General features: G+C 53.8%; 1 protein-coding gene across 7 annotated transcripts in view; it reads left to right on the top strand.

The window, feature by feature from the left end:
- PPP1R13B (protein phosphatase 1 regulatory subunit 13B) overlaps window positions 1-23,970 on the top strand; it is a 100,955-nt gene extending 76,985 nt beyond the window's left edge. For 6 of the 7 annotated variants that reach the window (XM_060620893.3, XM_081796001.1, XM_060620890.3 and 3 more), the window contains exons 5-17: window positions 5,061-5,162; window positions 6,918-7,092; window positions 7,867-8,063; window positions 10,249-10,413; window positions 13,135-13,315; window positions 16,941-17,110; window positions 17,490-17,988; window positions 19,255-20,033; window positions 20,633-20,770; window positions 20,847-20,980; window positions 21,739-21,905; window positions 22,826-23,025; window positions 23,665-23,970. In XM_060620893.3, coding sequence (XP_060476876.1) covers window positions 5,061-5,162; window positions 6,918-7,092; window positions 7,867-8,063; window positions 10,249-10,413; window positions 13,135-13,315; window positions 16,941-17,110; window positions 17,490-17,988; window positions 19,255-20,033; window positions 20,633-20,770; window positions 20,847-20,980; window positions 21,739-21,905; window positions 22,826-23,025; window positions 23,665-23,706 — 2,949 coding nt within the window. In that variant the 3' untranslated portion in view covers window positions 23,707-23,970. The remainder of the gene's footprint in view (window positions 1-5,060; window positions 5,163-6,917; window positions 7,093-7,866; window positions 8,064-10,248; window positions 10,414-13,134; window positions 13,316-16,940; window positions 17,111-17,489; window positions 17,989-19,254; window positions 20,034-20,632; window positions 20,771-20,846; window positions 20,981-21,738; window positions 21,906-22,825; window positions 23,026-23,664) is intronic. The other variant, XM_060620895.3, reaches the window with a different exon arrangement.
- The last annotated feature ends 277 nt before the right edge of the window (window positions 23,971-24,247 follow it).

The raw sequence follows: 24,247 nt of genomic DNA, 5'->3' as shown, positions 1-24,247 counted from the left end.
TTCTTCATTTACAGAGCTCCACTGCCACTGCCGCTTCCAGCCTCTCCAGGCAGACAGGCATTAGGGGAAGGGATCAGGAGGAAGGCGATAAGGGCCAGAGGGGGCTTGCGTTAACGAGGTGCTGAGAGACTCTGGGGGCACCCGGAGGGCTCAGTCAGTAGAGCACGCAACTCTTGATCTCGGGGTCATGAGCTCGAGCCCCACAGTGGGAGTAGAGATTACTTAAATCATTTTTATTTATTTATTTATTTATTTTTAACGTTTATTTATTTATTTTTTTTTTTTTCAACGTTTTTTATTTATTTTTGGGACAGAGAGAGACAGAGCATGAACAGGGGAGGGGCAGAGAGAGAGGGAGACAGAATCGGAAACAGGCTCCAGGCTCTGAGCCATCAGCCCAGAGCCCGACGCGGGGCTCGAACTCATGGACCGCGAGATCGTGACCTGGCTGAAGTCAGATGCTTAACCGACTGCGCCACCCAGGCGCCCCTCACGTTTATTTATTTTTGAGACAGAGAGAGACAGAGCATGAATGGGGGAGGGTCAGAGAGAGGGAGACACAGAATCCTAAACAGGCTCCAGGCTCTGAGCGGTCAGCCCAGAGCCCGACGCGGGGCTCGAACTCACGGACTGTGAGATCATGACCTGAGCCGAAGTCGGCCGCTTAACCGACTGAGCCACCCAGGCGCCCACTTAAATCATTTTTAAAAAGAACCTGGAGAGGCCGTTGAAATGGTGAGGAGGATGTAGGCTCTTTGTAGGACGACAGAATGAAAAGTGTGGGCTTTTGAGTTTGGGAAAATGCCGTCCACACTGGAGTATGAGGAAGCCCCGACTGGTTTGTAAATCCGCTGCCCAGTGGCGGGCTAGGACCCTGCAGCTGCCGGGGCCAGGAGTCTCTGGATGTGTCTCATTAGTTAGACGGCCCAGTGTCAGTTCTCTGTCGGGTCAGTGTTTTGTATGTAAAAGTATTGTAACTTAGAGAATTGAGTCTTTTATCATTTTTGTAGGTAGATGTGTGGACGTTTGGAGAAAGAAGGGGTATGACCGGACACGTGATGGTGAAGGCTGGGGGCCAACGTGCCTGTTTTCCTCTGCTCTTGCGGGGAGTGGGGAGTTTAGACGTGGAGTTGGGTGGGCCACGTTTGTTGTGAGAAATGGGAGAGCAGCCCGCGTTCATAGGGAACACAGACATGTCCCCAGAGTCCAGGTGCAGGTAGAACGTCTCGTGAGAGGGGCCCGAGCCGTGGGGCCCAGGCAGCAGCCCCTGCAGGGAAGGGTAGGAGAGAGGAAGGGTATGAGAGCAGCGGGAGGCCGGCGAGGTGTTTCCTGTCCTCTGGGCCCTGCGTGGAGGAGCCTGCTGGGCCGCTTCTGAGAGACAGCGCGAGCACCCACTTCTGCGCCAGTAGTGCTGCTTGCGGAAGTGGCTCGTCCTCTCTGTGACCTGGAGCTGAGCTCACGAGGTGACTCGGCCAGGAGGGACCTCCGGGAGCCCAGGGAACGGGATTTGATTTCTTCTTACTCCATGCAATGACAAGAAACAAACGAGGGATTCGGTCATAGGTTTGTTTGAATGCACGTGGAGACCTGGCAACTGGGAGGAGGGCTGAGCTGACCTGGAGGGAGCACAGTGACAGGCCCCTCGTAAAAGGACTGCATTGAAGGGTTTCGTTGTCCTGAAAACTGAAAAGGTGCTTCTTTTCGCTGAATTTTCACATTGAATAATTCAGGGAAGATATACTAACATACAAAATGTAGCATATTTGTTGACTCGGAAGTTTATGGTGGTTGGTGTTTTTAGAACTCAGTTAAAATACAGTTAAGGGGCGCCTGGGTGGTTCAGTCGGTTAAGCATCTGACTTAGGCTCGGCTCGGGTCACGATCTCACAGTTCGTGGGTTCCAGCCCCGCATCGGGCCCTGTGCTGACAGCTCGGAGCCTGGAGCCTGCTTCGGATTCTGTGTCTCCCTCTCTGTCTCTGCCCCTGCCCCGTTCACACTTTGTCAGTGAAGTTACACGGGTGGTGCCGCACACGTGCCAGAAAACTGGAACAGTAGAGAATAGTGTGGCTCTTGTGGAAGGTGGACACACGAATTTGTGAAGCGTTCCATATTTTTTGTGTTAACTATGCTGGAACTAAAATGAAAATAAAAAACAAAAATTCACAAAAGAATGTTCACTTTGAAAAAATTTGTTGAGCTGTGCACACTGATGCACAGTTTTCTGTATATAAGGTCTTCTTGAAGGTGGACAGTGTTAAGTCACAATATATACTAGCGTATGCGTAAGATCTACCTGAATTACTTATGCCCCACGGCACTGCCCTGAATGACAGAGCAGTGCAGTGTGATGGTGACCGGTTGAAGGTCTCCTCTGTGCTCTTTTCACTGTTGCTGTAAGTCACTGGAGGGGAGACCAAATAAGGTTTGTTTGTTGAAGTTGTAAATTAAGAAATTAACATAAATTGAGAGATTTGGTGACTGGACATAGTTTTTCTCTCGTCAAAAATACCTTCAAGAAGTAAGAGTTCTAATGGTTTGAGAAATACCTTTTATTGCAGTGATTAGAGCATTGTAGTAGGTGGAAATTAGCAAGCCCTTATTAGAGTTAAAACAGAAACTTCAGGCATTTTGAGGGTATGGCCGGGCATTTTTGCTTCTCGTGCAATAAACAAATTTGTTTTCAGATGGAAGTTTCTGTAATGTGGCAGTTCACGGTGTCTAGTTCTGAAAAGGGGTTTGCTCCATATTGTTTCCTTAGGATCTTAGATAAACAGAGTGGGGGTTCCAGATGGCAGCGGTGGACATTTTTCAAGAATGTGCTTGAGCACCTTGGGAGATGGGGAAGCCCAGAGTCAGCGCAACAGGGGTTACAAGAGGGTGGAAGGGAAAAGGGTTGCTAAGAGTACAGATGAACAAAGTAGAGAGTAGTGGCCTGGGGAGGGGCTGGACGCTGCCACAGGAGGGATCGGAGGGAGAGCGGCCTGGCTGGAATTGTAACTCTGCCCCTTCACCGCCTCCGTGCCCTAACACGTGTCCCTGCACCTCTCCCCCGTGACTCCTCCCCCACCATGGGGCGCACATACAGTCCACACACACTTGTTACGAAGATCATGTCACACTGCCTGTAACATGCCCAGCGTGGTAGCTACAGGCAGTTCGTGTTTAGTAAAGAGCGTGCTATACCGATGGTCAGAAACAAGGACCCCGTGCCCTGCTTTGCCACGTGAGCCGTCTGACCTGTGGAAGATTCTTCGAACTCCTCCACGCTCGTTTTCTCCCCTGTAGGACGGGGATGTAACGTTCCCACCTGGTACTGTTACGGTGAGGCTCAGGCACCCTCACCAGTGGAGGCACCTAGTCCAGAGCCTGGTGTTACTAATCAGCAGCAGAGCACAGGGACGTGCCTTCCAGTTCCATCAGTGACCGCTCCCCTGGATCTTCCCGTTTCGTACTCGCTCCTCGTACAGAATTCTGTCAGCGGTGGGTCAGTCCTAGGTGTTTTTAAGGAGCTATTTGTATTTTTAGAATCGTCTGTATTTTTCAGCTTCTTGAGACCGGGTGGCAGTAAAATGACATTTGTCCCCAAGGGTCGCTACACATTCATTTTTTAGGTTGTGTATTCTCAAACATTTGACATCGCCATTCATTCAGATTCATCCTTAAATAGCCAGTCAAAAAACGGTTTGGGACCCCCCCCTTTTTTTCCCCCAGTATAGTTAACATACGGTGGTATATTCGTTTCAGGTGTACAATGTGGTGATTCAGCAGTTCCGCACGTGACTCATCAGGATAAGTGTACTTTTAATCCCCTTCCCCTGTCTCTCCCCTCCCCCACCGCCCTCCCCTCCCCACCCCCAGTTCCGGTAACCATCAGTTCTCCAGAGTCCGCGTTTTGGTTTGTCTCTTCTTTTCTTGGTTCTTTTGTTTTGTTTCTTGAATTCCACGTGAGTGAAATCATACGGTATTTCTCTTTCTCTGACTGCGTAACACTGTACTCTTTAGATCCATCCGTGTTCTTTTTTTTATTTATTTATTTATTTTTTTTTAATTTTTTTTTTCAACGTTTTTTATTTATTTTTGGGACAGAGAGAGACAGAGCATGAACGGGGGAGGGTCAGAGAGAGAGGGAGACACAGAATCGGAAACAGGCTCCAGGCTCCGAGCCATCAGCCCAGAGCCTGACGCGGGGCTCGAACTCACGGACCGCGAGATCGTGACCTGGCTGAAGTCGGACGCTTAACCGACTGCTCCACCCAGGCGCCCCTCCATCCGTGTTCTGAATGGCACTGTTTCATTTCTTATGGCTGAGTACTGTTCCGCTGTATGTATACACACCACATCTTCTCCGTCCATTTGTCTGTCAGTGGACGCTTAGGCTGCTTACATAATTTGGCTATTATAAATAATGCTGCAGTGAACATAAGGGTACATACATCTTTTCAAATTAGTGTTTTCATTTTCTTTGGCTAAATACCCAGTAGTAGAATTACTGGGTCATATGGTAGTTCTATTTTTAATTTTCTGAGGAAACTTCATATGGTTTTCCACAGTGGCTGCACCAGTTTGCATTCCCACAAGTGTGTCTCTTGGGGTGGGTGTGTGTGTGTGTGTGTGTGTGTCCGTCCCTTTTTTTTTTAATTTTTTTAATGTTTATTCATTTTTGAGAGACAGAGACAGAGCATGAGTGGGGGAGGGGCAGAGAGAGAGGGAGACACAGAATCTGAAGCAGGCCCCAGGCCCTGAGCTGTCAGCATGGAGCCTGACGTAGGGCTCGAACCCGTGAACGCAAGGTCATGACCTGAGCCGAAGTCGGGTGCTTGCCCGACTGAGCCACCCAGGCATCCATGTCCCTTTTGAATATATTTAAAAAGCTGTTATTTATATTTAATAAAAGCTGTCAACGAGTGAGAAAAGTTCTTATGTACCAAGTAATTTGTATTATCCTAACTTCTACAAAGGAGGCTCTTTAAGATCCTGATGTATATTTGTTCTGACACGAGAAAAACGATTATGCAGATAGACCTTACATTGCAGCCTGACCGTGTTTTGCTCCCCATAGGTTGGAAATCCACGTGTAGAACTTACCCTCTCAGAGCTCCAAGATATGGCAGCCAGGCAACAGCAGCAAATTGAAAATCAGCAGCAAATGTTGGTTGCCAAGGTGAGTTTATAAAAGCAGAGGTGGGAAAATGTTCGTAAAGAGTGTTATTCAGCAGTTTCTTTAGACTGGAGTGAACACACCCATGGGCAGCACTTGTAGGTAGGACCAGGTCATGGAAGTATCGAACACAGTGTCCTCCTGTCTTTGTTCCCTCTTTCGTAATGATACATGAATACTGTAGCTTCTTCGAGTTGGGAAGGTATCTGAGCAAGACCCTTGACACCCACACTCAGATACCCCAGAATAGGAGGTGGTTGACCTTAGTCAACTGTAGCTGAAATCTGGAGGAAGACACTGGTCATGGGCCCACAAAACAATGACAGTTGGTTATCTAGGCTTCCTTTATGCCACTCTACGTGGACTTTGGTTTGTGACGACGCAGGGCGGAGTTAACGCTCTCTACCTACACCGAGTTGTGCATTTGTCACTGAGATGCTGTAACAAAATTTGAACTGTTTCTTATCACAGACTGAAAAATCAGCCCTATTACCCAGGCCTGCTGGAGAATATTCTTGTTGTAATGATCTCTGAAACTGCTATATATGGAGAATATGGAAACATTTCTGCCTGGGTTCTTACTGCTTTCTCTGTGGAGAGATTTGCTTCATAGCCAAATGTCCAATCCCACTTTTTTCATTTATCGAGTGACCATATAATTCATTGTACTATATCCACTTTTATGTGGATATATTATAGCATAAATTGGGCTTGTTTTTAAAAGTTGTCTTGCAGGAAGAAAAGTTGTCTTGCAAGGTTTATTGGATATACAAGAATAAAAAAAAAACAGTTTAGAGTTAAGTAAATTGGGAAGTATTTCATCCCATTAATAAGGTTTCTCAGATGAAGTGCACGTAGTGTTATGCAGTTATGACATTCTCTAGTTCTGCTTTTTGTTTCCTTTCCAAATACTGATCCAAGAGTATTACCAATAAGGAAATTCTTAGATATTTTCAGCAGCATAAATTACAAGTTAATGCTAACACAAGTATATGCTGTACGCATTCAAGCGCATATTTCCTTACTTTGGAGTGTCACGTGTGATTCCTACATAATCACACTTAATCCTCTCCTTACTTAGGTATATTTTACACGTACATGTGGGACTGTATTTCACGTCAACTGTTACCCCATCACACTAATAGAGAAAAGACTATTGAAGAGTATTGTGTATATTTTTACTCTAGGATTGTCCTGTTTTCATTTGGAATGTTTCGTTAGTTTCAAAGAAACTTAACCCTAAAGAAAACAAACACTTCCTTGACTGTTCATTGTGACCTAGCAAATTAGAGGTTTATTTCCTTACTGATCAACTTGTCTTCTTTCAGTATAAAGCCCTTTGCTTCAGTGCCGGTTTCCTTTAAGAGATAAATAAGGGACCTTGGGAAGCTGCTTTGTGGCAGCAGGAAACGTGCAACCGACAGCAGGAAACTTAGGCTGGACGGGGCTTCACACAGGATGAAGATGAGACTGTGTGAACGGGTGTGGCGCGCAGGCCGTCCTCCTGCTGAGAGACTCTGAGGAGGTGTTTATGTGAACTGAGTGTGTAGATCGGTGTGCGGAGTACAGCGCCCTCATCAAAGTCTTCAGCTGTATGTGCCCAGTCATTCCGTTTTGTGTGGGCTGACGTCTGCAAGGGTCCGTGAGCAGTTTACCGATAGCTGATGCTGTGCTATCGCACACTGAGACCTTTTTTTAATGTATAAAAGTGATCGTCTACTTCGATTTTCGCAGTCACCTATTTCGTTCTTTTGTCAGGAACAACGTTTACATTTCCTAAAGCAGCAGGAGCGCCGTCAGCAGCAGTCTATCTCTGAAAATGAAAAGCTTCAGAAACTGAAAGAGCGAGTCGAAGCCCAGGAAAACAAGCTGAAGAAAATCCGCGCCATGAGAGGACAAGTAGACTACAGCAAAATCATGAACGGCAACTTGTGTACGTTTGTGCCTCGCCCGGCGCCCATGCTCAGGCGTAGATAAGATGAGAGTCCAGCTTCTGGACGCTTTGCACGCGTGGACCAGTGTCACATCTTGCTATAGAAAGCGCAGTGACGAGTTGCTCCGATAGCTGCATCTCCAAGGATGCGGATAGGTTAAGGGATCCTAGAAAGTCTCTCAGTGCGGTGGGCAGGCCCGTTGTTAACATCTGTAACATGTTAGCTGCCCTCTGCGTTGGGGCCACGGCACCGTGAGACGCCACTCATCAGGAGGGTCTCTTTAAATTGAACGGCTTAAACTTCATCTGTGTGGTAAGAGAAACCATACAGATGCTCATTTCTTACTTTTGTGTGTGTGGTTCTTTGTTCCATTATCAATTTGGTTAGTGCCTACTTTGTGTGACGGTGACCAGCAAGACAGACTTGGATTCATGCCCCTTACAGAGACTTTGGTCTGTTGGTGCACTGAGATTCCTAAGTGGCTTGGCCAAGCTACTCTTTGGACTGGCTGCCCCAATTAAAGCATATTCAGTAATTAGTGCACACATAGTTTGCTGTACGGGCAGTCACATCATGTATTCCAGAGGCTCGTCAGGAAGTGCATTGGATTACGTATATCACAGTTTTCTCCCCAAAGTCTAGCACTAGGTGATGCCACAGCTGAGTTGAATGCACAGAAGTGAAGAAATCACAAAACCAAAATAACAAAATGCCACTCATGCACACAAATATCAATAAATGATGTCTTTTTCTTTACTGGGGGGACATTTTAGCTGCCGAAATAGAAAGGTTCAGCGCCATGTTCCAGGAAAAGAAGCAGGAAGTACAAAGTGCAATATTAAGAGTTGATCAGCTCAGTCAGCAACTGGAAGATTTAAAGAAAGGAAAGCTGAGCGGGCTCCAGTCTTACAACGGCAAGCTGGCGGGACCGGCGGCGGCGGAGTTGAAAAGACTGTACCAAGAGCTACAGGTGATTTCGCTGGGTGTGGGGAGCAGTGACATTAAGGCCTCTTTCAGGCTTTCTTCTTAAGAGTTTAATAGTAGGCACAAAATGTACTCAGTAAAAAGGATTTTTTTTTTTTTTTTTTTTTTTTTTTTTTTTTTTTTGCCGTTTGTTAACTTTGAGAGGGAGAGTGAGAGCCAGCGCAAGCCTGGGAGGGGCAGAGACGGGGAGAGAGAGAATCCCAAGCAGGCTCCAGGCTGTCAGCACAGAGCCTGATGTGGGGCTCCATCCCACAAACTGTGAGATCGTGATCTGAGCCAAAATCGAGTCAGACGGTTAACCTACTGAGCCACCCAGGCGCCCCCGGGACAACGAATTTTTAAAACAGCTTTGCGATTTAGTTCACATAGCATATGGTTCACCCACGGCGAGTGTACAATTAGTTGGTTTTGAGTATCTTCAGAGAGTTCTGCATCCACCACCACGGTCCATTTTAGAACGTCTCCATCACCCCCGAAAGAAGCCCCGTCCCTCTTCACCATAACCCCACACCCCCTGTCCCCTAACCTGGCAACCGTGACTCTGCTGTCTCTGGATTTGCCTATTCTGGAAATTTCATATGAGCAAGTCACGCAGTGTGTGTTTTTTGGTGACTCTTTCACTAAGCACGTTTCAGTGCAGAGATTCAGTACGGAATTTAATTGGCAATATGATGAACTGGGGGAAAAGTTAAGCTTTCGGTGACGTTTGATGTCTCTGTGTACACTGTGTTTTGATGAGAGAGATGCCTGTTGTTAAATCGTCGCCTCACTCAGCTTCAGCTGCTGTCACAGACCTCCACAGACTGGGGGACTTTAGCCACAGACGTCGATTTTCTCACAGCCGCATGGGCGGGGTGTCCAAGGGCAGGGTACCGGCACATTGGGTTCCTGGTGAGGGTTGGCTGCCTGCTGTGTCCTCACAGCTCCGGCCTCTCTCCTTCCTCTGACAAGGCACCGACCCGTCACGGGGGCCCCACCACCAGCTACCATCACACTGAAGGCAACATAGGGATTTGGGGATGATGCATTCAGTCCAGAACAGTCCTCAAGATTTCCATTTCTCAGAAGTTATCATTCAGCAGATGATTTTTCAAGCCAGAAACAAGGTTTACAGTTCTGTTGGCACTTGCCAGAAAAGTTATTATATCATTTTTATGAAATGAAAATATATAACTACAGAGAGTAAAATTACTTTTGTTGCTGTTAAGTTCTCTAATGTAAATGCATAGAAATAAAGAATGTATGGCTTCTTTTACATTTTAGGCAATTATTAAAAGTTCAGGGGTTTATTTTAATAAAGTTTATTTCTTTTGAGAGAGACCGAGACCGTGTGAGCAGGGGAGGGGCAGAGAGAGAAGGAGACAGAGAATCTCAAGTAGGCTCCGTGCTGCCCGCGCAGAGCCCAGCATGGGGCTCAGACTCACAAAACCGTGAGATCATGACCTGAGCCAAAACCCAAGAGTCGGATGCTTAACCTACTGAGCCACCCAGGTGCTCCAGAAGTGCAGGATTTTTAAGGATTTTTTTTTTTTTTTTTTTGAGGCGTGATGGATGTATATTGACTTACGCTGATTCATTTGCCAAGTTTTCTGACTGCAACCTGGGTTACAAAGTCCGCGTTGCCTCCTGTCTGGCACACACATGTGCATCTGAAAGAGCTTAACAAGGCTTAACCTTCTGTGTGTGGTACACACACTGACGCCTTCTGTTCTGTATTTCATTGTTTTAAGTGCTGGCTACAAGCCGCTAAAATGCCACCGCACATTCCAGTTGGAGAGCAAGGCCATCCTTTGTGAATTTCTTGCCGCCTCCGCAGTAGGATGCCCCGTTCAGTGGACTGTGTGGGGTGGAGCAGTCACCTGTCCTTGGGTCCCTGGAGGACATGCTCGGTAAAGTGCCATTGCCAAGGGCCACGGTCATGATCTTCCGTAGCCGTCACTAGTACCAGTCACTCCGTGTGCTCTCAAGAAGACGTTTGCTTGCAGGTACAGAAGAACTCCGTTCTGGAGCCATCCATGTACACCTGTGGAACATTGAGCTCATGGGTGACAGTGCATTTTATAAAAACACATAAGTACTTAGCGTTACTACTTTTTCTTCTGTTTTTACTTTCCCTGGCAGTGAGAATTTGTTTAATGCCAATCATAAAAGTCGCATTTTTTATTTTGCAGATTCGTAATCAGCTTAACCAGGAACAGACTTCAAAGCTCCAGCAGCAGAAGGAACTCTTGAATAAACGCAACATGGAGGTGGCCGTGATGGACAAGCGGATCAATGAACTGCGTGAACGTCTTTATGGGAAGAAAATTCAGGCATGTGAGAAAGAAAATATTTGTGTAAGATAAGCTACTAAAAATGATTCAATGCACAGTTGCACATCTTCACTATAATGGCATTTTGCTCCCCCATCTGCCACAGCTGATAAAACATAAATTGGCCATAAACCATTAAAAAAAAAAAAAGACAGTAGAAAACTCTTTCCAAAGCCACATTTATTTCCTGGTATGTGAAATCAAAACCTCCCTGGCCACAGCCACAGCCACTGTCTCCCCACCCCCATCCTCCCTGTGCTATTGTGTCTCCACCCTCGGGGAAGCTGTGGTTCTGGCCTGGCAGCACCCGGGCATGGTCGGTCCCACTCTGCCACTTGAAGCTGTGCCACGTGGGCACACTCCTTGACCTGTGCAGACTCGAGTCCTCGCTGCAAACTGGTATGTCCTGCCTGCCCCAGCAGTCGTCGTGAGCATTCTTAGAATAACCCATGTGGGAGGGCTCTGTAAACTCTGCAGCAAAGTGCTCTATAAAGGGTTAGTGCTTTTTAAAAATCTTTATTTGGTATTTTGACTTTCAAAGGTAATAAATGCTCATTGGAAAATGAAAACAGTGCAGAAATACTTAAAAGAAAATTTGAAAGTTCCTGCCACCCTATTCCCATTCTCCAAACAGGATAGTTTTAATGATTCCAGTCTTTTGCTTAATACAGACAAAAAGGTACTTAATTTTTAATTGAAAATGGAATTGTAGGAATTCTATCATTTGCACTCTTCTCCTCGTCTTTTTGAACTGCAACATGGGTATCTTTCTAGGTCATTACCTCACTCCTTTTGCAGCTTCTCTGCAACACCCCACATCCCGGGGCCTGTGGCCCCTTTCCCTGACCTCCTCGCCAGTGTCCCCGAGTCCTGCCGTTAACTTTCGGCACATCAGTGAGCAGGAGCACTCCCAAGAGCTTGGGGGACGAGGCACTGCTATGTGTGGCTCCTGGCCTGCCTTCCATGGTGGCGCCAGGGTTTGAAGGAAGCAGTGCCTGAGTGCAGGGCTGGAGCGGGACGGGGAGGTGGGCGGGCGCGGGCACCAGCTAGCTGGGAACAGCTCCCCAAGTGTCCTCGTCCACACTCCGTAATTGGTACTTTGACAGTTTGACAAGTAACCTCTTGTCAGCTGCTGCGGCTCTGGAGGCAGCTCCCAGGAGACCAGTGAGAGCCCTTCTGGGGCTCTGCCTGGGTGGGCTGGGGTGAGGGGTGGGGACTGCCACTTCTTTGTCCTAATGAGTGGTGTCAGGTGAAATCTCTTATTTACAAACCAATCTACCCCCCCCCCCTTTTTTTTTTAAACCAGAGAGTTCGTGGTTGATCTGTAGGACTCTGTGTTTTCAAATGACGGTTCTCCCATACTTACCTGGCAGGGGAGATACCATGGTCAAATGATGGTTCTCCTTGCTCTTTCGAGTATCGTCCTCTTGCTCACACAGCACTTTCTGGCTGTGCTCCATCGGTCAGGGCTCTCCAGAGAAGCGGAATGAGCAGGGATGTGGAGAGTGATTGCTGGGTGTATAGACTGACTTTAAGTAACTCGCTCACGTGGTTGTGGAGGCTGCATGCCTGACACCTGCAGCCCGGACACACAGGGGCCCTTGATGCTGCTGCTCAGGTCTGTAGGTCGTCTGCAGGCCCAGGGGCCTCTTTCTCCGAGCACGTCAGTCTTTTCTCTCTCAAGTCCTTCAGCCGATTGCACACGGCCCACCCACGCTGTGGAGAACAGTCCGCTTCATTCACAGTCTAGTGATTTAAACGTTGGTCTCTTCACAGCAGCATCTAGGCCTGTTTGAGTAGATATCTATGGCCTAACCAAGTTGACACATAAAATGAACCATCACAGATGGCTAGGTAAACGTTACTTCTTACATTCCACCTGATAGTTGAGGTGATCCTGAAGAATGTGGTGCCTCTGCAGAAATGTGTCTCCACCCAAAGGTCCTAGGCCCCTTTGGGCAATTGTCAGAATCCTGGACCCTCTCCCTAAAATGATACATGCTCATGGATGCAGAATTTTGCAAACAATTGTAGGAGCTTATGGATCTCTTACAGCCTACCTGGGGTCCCTAAGGTGTCCGTGATTCTCCATTCAGATCCCTGTTGTGGACCCTCTCGTTGTTAGGCAGCATCACGTGATCAGTGTCTTTGGCTGTAGTGTGGTGTCCTTGCCGAGAATGGCAGGGTTGTCTTCAGGGCACTGGTCAGAGGGTCTCCTGGTTCCAGGCCCTGTCACTATGCCCTGCACGGCTTGTTCAGTCCTTACAGCAAGCCTCAGCTTGACTTTACAGACATGGGCACTGAGGTTCAGAGCCATTAGGTCACTTTCACTTGCCCAAGGCAGCACCGTGAATAAGTGGCAAAGCAGGATTTGAAACCAGGCTCAGAGCCCAGGCTTTGACCGATGCCTCTGCCCACCTTGGGGAGGGAGGGAGAGCGAGCATCCCCCAGTATAGAGGGTTCCGCAGAGGTGTCCTGGGAAGCTGTTCTATTCCATCACCAGCCCCTGTTTCTCCCAGCTCGCAAATAGGTAGGAGTTGTCAAAGAGAATCACTTGTGTGGGACTGTGGGTTGAGGCCCTTCTTTCAACACTTGCCCTTTCTAGATACTGATTTTTTAGGGTGATGGAGCTTCCTGAGGGCACATTATTTAGTGAGCGGCTCAGGTGAGAGCAGTCAGTCATACTAGGCTTGTGATTTCTTTAATTTAGGAGAACCTTAACTCTCATTTCTTCCCATTTTGTAGCTGAGCCGTGTGAATGGCACGTCGTCACCGCAGTCGCCGCTCAGCACGCCTGGCAGGGTTGCTGCAGTGGGGCCTTATATCCAGGTCCCCAGTGCCGGTGGCTATTCTGTCCCAGGGGACCCCATAAAGCCCCAGTCTCTCACTATCGCCTCAAGTGCTGCCCACGGAAGATCCAAATCCGGTGAGTGGCCCGGGCCCTCGTCTTGGAGGAAAGCAGGTGAACAGGGAAGGGGCACCCTGGGGGCCAGGAACCTCAGAGGAGGCCGCCACGGTACGCCCCAGGCTCTGCCCACCCTCAGTCTCCCCCAAGTACTGTCTCCCCCTCGGTCCGCTAGGGCGGTGTTGGGGAGCTGTGCGCCACCACGGCAGCGATACGGCCCCAAAATGAGAACAGATTTCTCTTTATTGAGCTGAGTGTCTTACTGTGTGGCTTTTGAAACCACAGAATACTTCGGACCTGATGCCGCAGGTTTTGTGTCCGGGTGAGGGCGCTTGTGCCTGCTGCCCATCCCGGCAGAGGGGTAGCCTGTCCGTGGACAGTGCGCTGGGGCTGGTCTTCCCTTTCCCCACTCGGCGCGTTCATAACCAATCCAGAGGTCTGCAGACCATCACTCTGGCCCTCGGCCACACCGAATCGTGCGGTGGGACCAGCACCGTGCTGGCGAGTAGCACTCCTGGGGACACTGGGAAGCCTTGTGCAGCCTCCGGTTCCCAACCAAGGGCAGGCTGGGTTCTCCATGGGGAGGCTGCTCTCCCTTCTCGGAAGAAGGCGGCTGCTTTCCAAACATGAGGAAGCCAGAGCTGCTTTGCAGTAAGATTTTCTTTACGCTGGGCTGAACGTCTCCCCGTAAGACGTGGAATTGCGGAGCACAGGTGCAAACCGCACGGCCTTCCCTCGCTCACCAGTCCAGGGCTGGGCCGGGCCATGCTAGGCCGTGCTGAGCCAGGCTGAGCCAGGCTGGGCCAGGCCCCTGTTGTCAGGATTGGGGGTGGAGCTTGGCAGTCTTCCGTTCGCTCGTGTTCTCTTCCCTGTTGCCCAGTCTGAGCAGCAACAAGTCTGCCACTCCTGCTGTGGGGTGTCAGGGCTTGTTGTGACCCCGGCAGGCTAAGCGTCACCAGCCGTCGTGGGCCACGCGCCCTGGCTGGGCTCTCTCCACGGCCGTGTCTCAGCAGCCACGTGGAGTGCATGGTTGGTGCGAGTCTCTAATTGCAGCTTTCTTTGAGAAGCGGTTATTTATAGTTTGAACCGCCCCACTGTGGGAGTAGGTGTTTGTTTCCAGGGCAGATAATTAGTACAGCCAGCTACTTCTCTGCTCACTTTATTATTTATTTATTTGTTTGTTTGTTTATTTATTTTTGTATTTATTTTGGGGAGAGTGCAAGTGGGGGAGGGGCAGAGAGAGGGAGACAGAGGATGCGAAGTGGGCTCTGTGCTGACGGGCTGACAGCAGTGAGCCCGACGTGGGGCTCGAACTCACAACCCACGAGATCATGACCTGAGCCAAAGTCGGACGCTCAACCGACTGAGCCCCCCAGGCTCCCCTCTGCTGACTTCCCAAGCCAAGGACGTCTCCCATTCCCCTCTTCTCTGTGGGTGTGTGAGGCTGGGCCGCCTCACAAGGGTTTTGAGGAAAGGACACCCTTCCGGGCCTGGAGAACGTGTCTTTCAGAAGTTCAGCACCAGCCTTGTTCTTTCCACTGCAGTGTAAGGTGATCGCACACAAGAAACCTGTGTCCCCCACACTGGGGACAGAATCCCACCCAGGTGTGGAGCTGGGGTGAGAAACCTCCCCGTGGGGACCCTAACTCATGCTGTCGACTGTCCTTCTGGTGCCGTGTCACACAGATGGCCACGGGAAGCCCAGAGTGACCAGCTCGCGGACAGTATCAGACCTCGACGTCGGGCCTGACCGCAGCCCCTCAGGGCACTCTGCAGACTCGTTTGCAAACTGTACGTCAGCTGGCAGGCCCAGTGGGGGCTCTGGCCCTTTCTGATACTGCTGAATCAGCAATCGTTTATTTTTCCAAACTGAGAAGGGTCTGCTCATCACATCTAGGCTTGAGAAAAATGCCACATAAACGCAATTTGTCCCTTCCTTCAACAGACAGGTGTGAAGCTTGGGCCGGGCCACACACCACCCCCTCCTCAGGAAGGGGTCTGACAGATGCTGGCACAGCAGGGGATTTTGGGTTTTGTTTTAGGAAATCCAGATGATTTTTTGAGTTCATTAAAAACTTTAGTTTTACCTCCTGTGCGAGAACCTCCCATCGTACTTGAAGATAATCGTCCCTTTTAATCCTTTATAGTAAAAATAAAGGCTCTTTCCTCTGCACCCCCTGTCCGAAGAAGGAAATTCCCGGTCCCTTTTTCAGTCCCTTTGGGGCTCCCGTTGTGGATTTTTGGAGCAGCTGGCCGGCGCCACTCTCTGAGACCCCTGGGGCCGGCCCCTCCCTCCCTCTCTGGTCTGCTGGGCCCTGCTCGTTTCCCCATCGGCCCAGTTGCCACCTCCGCGTATCCTTGCTGAGCCTGCGTGCTTCTGGCCCACACCCCTCCCCCCCAGACGGCCCCCAGATCTAAGGTACAGCCGAGGGTTCGTGAAGGCGCACGCGCTTCTTGCCTGGAAGCGGCTGACCGGACGCGCGGAGCAGGGTGGTCCGGGCTGGGGCCCTGGACTGCCTCGCCAGCACCCTTGCGGCCCGGCCGGCGCCGCGTGAGGCTGCCGCTGACAGGGCCCGGCGAGGGCGCCCAGAGGTCACTGCACGGGAGGGCCTTCCGCACTTGGGCTCGGAGCACGCTGTCTCCCGGGTCTCAGGTCTTGGCTCTGGCGCTGTTGTTCTGAGGGGGAGTGGCTTTCCTCCTGCTCCTTAGTTATGCCCACCTGCTGGCGCTGGCTGGGTGGGTGAGGAGCCAGGATGTGCTGTCGCTGTCAGAAGCGCCCAGACCAGTCCCTTCTGCTTGCTTTGCGTTCCCTGTGGCTGATGGCTGGGTGTTCTCCACTCGGGTCCAGTCCGGCACCTGGGCCTGCCCCGGCAGCGGGAGCCTGAGTCGGAGGCTGTAATGTGGCCCCTGCAGGTGCTAGAATGTACTCACGTGGCTGTGGCTGCTTGGAGGGGTTGCTTCTGCACCCTTTTTCAGTTTGGAAAGTGCCTTGTTAAAGAGCAGCTTTTCAGCAGCTTTCCTAAAAACCTGGACGTGACTTTGCTTTCTGATCGCTGCAACAGAATGATAACTGGCTACGCCAATCAGGGGAGCTTGTACTGGCCTCTTCTGCTCTTAAGTTATTTTGAGTGGATAGAAGTTTCTAACAGAGGAAAGGCAAATTTTTCTTTTAATGTGGAAGGTGGTACAGGTCAAGCCTGTTATGAAGTCAAAGGATAAATCTTTGGTTTCTATTGCTGTATGTGACCGTTGCTGTATGTGACTGGTTTTGTAAGTAATGTTTGAAAAGTAAGTGCTCAGGCTCATTTTATTTCCTGGTGTTGATGTAGTCGATTTGACCTGCATTTAGATAGGGGCCCGGGAGCGTTTCCACCGTCCTCCGGCCCCTCGCCTGGGTTGGAGCAGCCCTGTGCACGGTGACTGAGTCTCTGTACACGGGAAGGCGGTGCGGGCGCTGGCGGGGCCTGGCCAGCAGACGCCGCCCTTGGTCTTGCTGTGCACAAGCCTGTGTGCGGGCAGGGGTGGCCGGCCGCCTGGGTAACGGAGCTCCATCACAGCCGATCTTTGTTTCTAGCAGAGGGCTGTTCTTAGGTTGGTTCAGCTACACTGAGGAAAAATTATACTCAAATTCTGTGTTCTTTTCAAGCCAATGATGGAAACTGGCCAACGTTAAAACAAAATTCTAGTTCTTCAGTGAAGCCGACGCAGATCGCCAGTGTGGACTGGAAGGACTCAAGCGTGGAGGGTCCTCTCAAGCAAGGGGCCGTCTCGAGCCAGCCTGTGCCCTTGTCAACTTTAGGAGCCACAGAGAAGCTGGTAGGCCGTTTGTCCCTGTCACGAAACACAGACAGGGTCCTCGCTGTATCACTGTTCAGCCTTTATCTTCATCTGAGGGCTGTGAGGTGGGAGGTGTCACGAGGCAAGTTAATCCTGCTTGTATCTAAATTATGACCGAGTCTGAAGAAGACCGCGGTCCCTCAGCACTGAGCGCCTGCGAGTGGAGATGTGTTTCGCTCAGGATTGTTCCATCATGGGCGGGTGATGGGCCTGATTCCCACGGTGGGCCCTGTGCCCGGTCACAAGCTGATTTGAAGGGTTACAAGTCCGACTTTGTTTTCTCTTGTGACTGTGGCTAGAAATAACGCTTAACTTTTCAAAGGGTGACTTTGTTTTTCTTCTTAACATCTCAATTTAGGGCGTCGAGATCGGTAAAGTGCCACCCCCCCTCCCCAGTGTCGGCAAGCAGCTGCCTCCCAGCTACGGGACATACCCCAGCCCTGCGCCCGTGGGCCCCGGCTCCACAAACTCCCTGGAGAGGAGGAAGGAGGGCAGCTTGCCCAGGCCCGGCGCAGGCCCGCCCAGCCGGCAGAAACCCGCCCCGCTGCCCACCTCGGGTGGCCACACGTCTGCTTCCTCACAGCAGATTCAGCAGAGGATCTCTGTGCCGCCGAGTCCCACGTACCCGCCGGCGGGGCCGCCTGCTTTCCCGGCTGGGGACAGCAAACCTGAACTCCCACTGACTGTGGCCATTAGGCCCTTTCTGGCTGATAAAGGGTCAAGGCCACAGTCCCCCAGGAAAGGACCCCAGACAGTGAATTCAAGTTCCATCTACTCCATGTACCTCCAGCAAGCCACGCCTCCTAAGAATTACCAGCCAGCGGTGCACAGCACCTTAAATAAGTCTGTTAAAGCAGGTACAGTGGGTTTGTACCTTGTCTTGGGGCTAGGGAGTCATACTTTTACTTAAAGTGCCAGTCCATAGCCTTACATTCGGGTCACAAACTATTTAGGATTAAAAAAACTTTTTTTTCAATGTTTATTTTTGAGAGAAGCAGAGCACAGGTCGGGGAGGGGTGGGGAGAGAGAGAGAATCCCAACCTAACAGCACAGAGCCCAACTTGGGGCTCGAAGTCAAGAACCGTGAGATCATGACAGCCAAAACCAAGAGTCGGACACTGAACTGACTGAGCCCCCCAGGTGCCCCTGGGATTAAAATTTTAATTCTTGTGTACAGTGAGGCCTTAGGTGTCCATGTGAGTTTGGGGTAAAAGGCAATGGGTGGAGTTTTGTAGCTGGATCACATGGGAACTGACTTCCTGCCTCAGCACCTGCCTTCCTGTGGTACTCAGGAAGCCCGGTTCCCAGAAGGAGGTTCCTCTTTTTCTCCTGCTTTGTGGGAATTTGTGCAGGGGCTTTCCAGGGGCTGGTGAGGGTGCTCTGCCCAGTCGTGGTCCTCCTGGCCTCCTGGCGGTGACTGAGCCAAGCCCCTGGAGGGGAGGCAAGGGAGCATCTGCTGCTTTGGGAGCTGGGGTGTCCTAGGAAGGGTGAGAGAGTGGAGCCTGGCCCCACGGACGTGGAGGCAGGAGGTGACTCTGACCTGCACAGCGGGGTCCTGCAGGTCAGTTCTGGGCTTGGGCCTCCCCACAGACTTTTGGGCAGAGGCTGCAGCTTCCAGACTCCTGGGAGCGCCCACCCCCCACCCCCCCGCCTAAGCGGAAGCCCGGCTACCTGTGGCAGGGCTCTGGCCCCCTGCCCTACAGTGCCTGGGCCAGCAGGCCGGGCCTTCCTGTCCGAGGCAGCCTGTGTTCCGTAGCATGAGACTTGGCCTGGGGCGCAGATGCTGTTTAGAGGTGGGTCTTTCTCCCCGGCTTAGAAACAAGGAAGGTTGGTTTGGGGTGGGGAAGTTGGGCCTGCAGCCATGTTTTGTTTTTGTTTTTTTCATTTGAAAAAGCCTAAATTGTGGAAGCCCAAATGTAAAAACCAGTTAAGAGGGGCACTCTATCTTCCAAAAGGAGTCAGTGGGGTTCTTTGGACAGAGATTTCCTCCGGGATTTAAAGGTAGGACTTAGCACCAGAGCAGACCCCTGAGCCCACCTCCTGTGTGACCGCAGGGATGTGGTGACTAGACCCCTGGCCCCGCAGGATGCTCTAGCTGCCCCTGTCCTCTGTGTTTCCTCCAGTGTACGGTAAACCCGTTTTACCATCCGGGTCAACGTCCCCGTCACCCTTACCGTTTCTTCACGGGTCGCCGGCCACAAGCACGTCGCAGTCCCAGCCGCCTTCGGAAGGTGCTGAGAAAGAGCCGGAGCAGGACAGCCCTGCCCCTCCTGGAGACGGCGGCACCGGCACGGGCACTGTGGAGAGCCTGCCGCGGCCGCTCAGCCCCACCAAGCTCACGCCCATCGTGCACTCGCCGCTGCGCTACCAGAGTGACGCCGACCTGGAGGCCTTGCGCAGGAAGCTGGCCAACGCGCCCCGGCCCCTAAAGAAGCGCAGCTCCATCACGGAGCCCGAGGGCCCCGGGGGGCCCAACATCCAGAAGCTGCTGTACCAACGCTTCAACACCCTGGCCGGCGGCATGGAGGGCACCCCTTTCTACCAGCCCGGCCCCTCGCAGGACTTCATGGGCACCCTGGCCGACGTGGACAATGGAAATACCAATGCCAACGGGAACCTGGGAGAGGCTGGCCCCGCCCAGCCCACAGCCCCGCTCCCCTCCGAGCCTGCCCCGTCTTCGGACGCCAATGACAATGAGCTCCCTTCCCCTGAACCGGAGGGGCTCATCTGTCCCCAGAGCACCCACCAAACGGCCGAGCCTGCCGAGGATGACAACAACAACGTGGCCACAGCCCCGTCCACAGAACAGGTCCCCAGCCCTGGGGCCGAGGCCCCCTCACCGGGGGAAGACCAAGCCCCCCCACTGCTGCCCCCCACCGTGCCCCCGCCTGGAGCCTCTACGGTGGGTGTCGTCCTAGTCAGCCAGCCAGTGTTTGTAGAGGACCCGGCTGTGTTAGCCGTAGTTCCGGGGACTGTGGGGCTTGCCAGACTCGTCCCCACCCTCACTGAGGCCCAGGGGGAGGACAGTGCCGCAGTCCACAGGTGGGGCTCTGAAGAGGTGTGGAAGGCTGCAGAGCTCTTCCTGGAGGGCCCAGCCGGGTTTCCCCGAGGAAGGGGAGCTGCCGTCGGGATTTGAGGGCCAGGCGGCGAGGGGGATGAGAACCTCCTAGACAGCCTTCTGGTGGGAGCTCAGTACTGGTGGAGCAGAGAGGGGGAGGTGAATGTCCACGGGGATGGGTAGGAATGAGTTGCTGACTCCCGAGCTTGACTGTCACCCACCGTGGGTGCCCCTGAGCAGTGCCGTCCCCCCGGAGCACGCTGCATGTGGCACAACGGGTCTGGCTGGGCCCTGGGAGTGGGCGTTCCTCTCGATGCCAGGGGCCGCTCAGCCTTGCCGGGTGCACACGCTGCCCACGGCTTTCGCCCTGTCCCTCGTCTCCACCGCGGCTTGGTGCGTTGGCACATTACCTATAAATCAGAAGCATGTTTCCTTCCCGGCAGAGCAAACGGACCAACCTGAAGAAGCCTAACTCGGAGCGGACAGGGCACGGGCTGAGAGTCCGGTTCAACCCCCTGGCGCTGCTCCTAGATGCTTCTCTGGAAGGCGAGTTTGACCTGGTGCAAAGGGTCATCTACGAGGTGAGTGAGCGCAGCCGCAGGCCTGGGCTGCCCCGTCTGCTGGGAGGCCGGGCTCACGAGGGCCTTGTGTCCTCAGGTGGAAGACCCTAGCAAGCCCAATGACGAAGGGATCACCCCGCTGCACAATGCCGTCTGCGCCGGCCACCACCACATCGTGAAGTTCCTGCTGGATTTTGGGGTCAACGTGAATGCTGCCGACAGCGATGGCTGGTGAGGGCCCCTGGGGCACGTGGCCTACGGTAGGAGGAGGCCCCCGGTCCAGGAGTCGGGCGAGTGCAGAAGCGGACACGGGTGGGCGGGCCTACTGTCGCACCCCGGGGCCGCCTGGCCTGGTCCCCTCCTCCCCACTTTAGTTCCGTGAGTCCTCTCGTGAAAGGCACAGCTGGGATCGTGTCTTCGCATACGTGCTAGCAACTTCGCGGGCTGCGCGTTTTGCAAAGTGTCACTCTTCGTCGGGTTTGAAATGGCCGGATAACCTGCGTGGCAGAAACTCAGTCCCGCTTTGCGGTTGCCTTGTCGGTGTTTGCCCGCAGGGCCCTTCGGCTGCTGTGCGGGGCCCCCGGGCCTCTGCTAGGTCTTGTTGGCAACGTCAGGCTCCTGTTTGTGTGGTTTGAACATCTGGGGTTTTTTAATTGTGGCAAAATCCGTCCAACGCCTACCACCATGGCCGCGTGAAGGCGCGTCAGCCGTGCGCAGCGCGCCCCTGCTCTCGCGTGAGGGGCACCTACTTGATAGGCCGCTTCCCAGCCTCTACCCCCCCCCCCCCGCCCCCGAGGCCCCACCGCCCAGCAGCGGGCGGCGGCCCGGCCGAGAGACAGACGGGCCAGCAGGAGTCCTGCCGTTTTGAGGACCGACGCGGGAACCTTTGGGCCTCGAGGCGCAGCACGGCCCCAGAGGCCCCCGGGAGGCCGCCGGGGCCTGGCCGGCCGGGCAGCGCCTCGCGTGCCTTCACCCGCTCTCCGTTCCAGGACGCCGCTGCACTGCGCCGCCTCTTGCAACAGCGTCCACCTCTGCAAACAGCTGGTGGAGAGCGGCGCTGCCGTTTTTGCCTCCACCATCAGCGACATCGAAACCGCCGCGGACAAGTGTGAAGAGACGGAGGAAGGCTACATCCAGTGTTCCCAGTTCCTCTACGGTACGTGGGCGTCTTGGCACGGGGCGGGGGCCCTTCCCCTGGGCGCGGTGCTGCGGGGCCGGGGAGGAGCCCCCTTCCATTTTGGGAGCCACCCGCCAAGCTCCTCGGGATGGAGGTCACGCCGTCCCTTGGGCTCCTTCCTGCAGACCTGTTTGAAGGGCCGTGTTGCGGAAAGATTCTGTGCCTGGTCGCTAAAAACCGTGCTTCTGTGTGGATGCGGTGCCTCTGGGCAGAGCCGCTGGGGGGTTTGGGGGGCTGTACGTTTCTGGGGCGCGCCGGGGCTTGAAGCACAGCCGAAGGCGCTCCAGGGTCCGCCTGCGGGGGAGCACCCACGTCCCCGGCCTGGGGTGACCATCGGCGAGTGAGCCACGGAGTGGAGCTCGCCCTGTCGTGACTAAGCCGCTTGAGCCAGGATCGGCCTTTCTGAGGGTGAGAGAGCCGCAGGTTGCCGGCTCCACCCCGGGCTCGGGCGCCGTGGCCCTGCCCTGTGGTAGACGTGGGGATGCTCTGGCTCGCTGAGGCGGGCTCCGGGCTCCGAGCACAGGGGCAGTGGTGAGCTCGTGGGGGCCGTGGTCACAGGGACAGCTGTGCCGGCGGGATGGAGGCGGGAGGTACCCGGGCCTTTCTCGGGGTCCCCGTGGTCACTTGGGGCACGAGCTTGCTTGGTGGCTGTGGCGAGGCGGTGCGTTGTCGAGGGCCTCCCCGACCCGGGAGCGGCCGCACCGCCTCTTTGGCCATCGACTTCTGGAAGTAGTTCTGGGTGAGAGTCGTGACTTTCACCGCACGGCGTGCCTGGTCCGGCAACACGCCTCGGCCCCGGGACCCAACACAGCAGTAGCACGACTCGTCAGGGTCTTGACACGGCCCCGGCCGGCGGCCCGCCCTCTGCGGACACCTGACCGCTCGCCCTGTCGTCCCAGGGGTGCAGGAGAAGCTGGGCGTGATGAACAAAGGAGTGGTGTACGCCCTGTGGGGCTACGAGGCCCAGAACAGCGACGAGCTGTCCTTCCACGAGGGGGATGCCATCACCATCCTGAGGCGCAAGGACGAGAGTGAAACTGAGTGGTGGTGGGCTCGCCTTGGGGACCGGGAGGGCTACGTGCCCAAAAACCTGCTGGGGGTAAGCACCGTGAGCCCGCTCGTCCAGGGTCGGCCACCCCTGCCGCCGTCACTCCTGCGAGTCCTGTCCCCTCCGCCCAGCCGTAAACCGCAGGGCGCCGGGCTTTGTGCGGGGTTGCACGCTGCAGGGTGAGCACGGCGGGTGGCTGCCCTCGTCCGCTCTCTGCGCCACCCTCGTAACGGGCAAGTTGGCGGAGTTGGCACGGGGATCCGGCAGGCCCCACACTCACACCGTGGGAGCAGCGGGGGTGCCGGCGGAGGAGCCCCCAGCCGCCTGATGCAGGAGCCCGGGCAGGCAGCCAGCCACCACTGTCTGCAGCCCAGAAACGGCCCGGGGTGGGGAGCCCACACGTTGCTCCCTCTGTTGCGTTTGTAACTACACCAGACCTTAGAGCAGGTGCCGCTGTGCTCCCCCCGCGTGCCTCGAGGGAGCTGGGGGCTTATGGCCACCGGCGCGGATTTGAGGCGGTGCCAGGTGCTGCGAGAGAGGTTCTCCGGGGTTGGGGGGCGCGGCTTGTAGGGGGAGTCGGGGTCTCGGCAGGCGCGTGGCAGCCGAGTGGCGGCCGTCCGGGCACCACCGGGCGCCCCTTCCCGCTCGGCGTGCCGTGCCCTCGTCCTAACTGTTTCCGTCGCTTCGCAGTTGTATCCACGGATCAAACCCCGACAGCGAACGCTAGCCTGAGCTTCCGTCTGGAGCGCCGCCCGCGCTTGCCCGCCGCGAGGAGCCGCCGGGGAGACCGCCCTGCCGTTTCTGCGGGAGCTGCAGCTAGACGTGTTTATAATGGTGCTCACTTGCGCAGACAGCATCCACAATGTGAAATCCTGCAGTTTCTCGGTGAGGCCCTTTCTTCAGTTTGCCCGTAACTGGGAGAGGTACTTTTGCCTCCAGGAAGATTGAATTTTGCCAATTACTGTAAATCCAAATAAATATGCAGCTTTCTAAACAGCTGTCCCCGTTGCCAATGAGCAGCTCTGTCATTTACCCCTGGTCAGTTGCCAGTGAAGACGAACCCTCTGACTTTGGCCCCAAGGCCTTCCTCTACGTCCCTCCACCCCAGCACTGAGAACGCGCAGCTGCTGTGAGGTGTGCGCCCCCTGCTACCGGAAATCGCAGCCGCCCGCCATCCTCTCCACCCCGACCACACGCATCTCTTCCTCTCCCTACCGAGAGGGCCCCTGTGCGGAAGCTTCTGGCATTGGTGGGGCGTGATGCGTGTGTGCTG

Source organism: Panthera onca, chromosome B3 (genome assembly GCF_046562875.1).
Source record: "Panthera onca isolate mPanOnc1 chromosome B3, mPanOnc1 haplotype 2, whole genome shotgun sequence".
Lineage (NCBI taxonomy): Eukaryota > Metazoa > Chordata > Mammalia > Carnivora > Felidae > Panthera > Panthera onca.
Note: the sequence above shows the minus strand (reverse complement) of the source record. Positions and strands in the feature narration are given on the sequence as shown.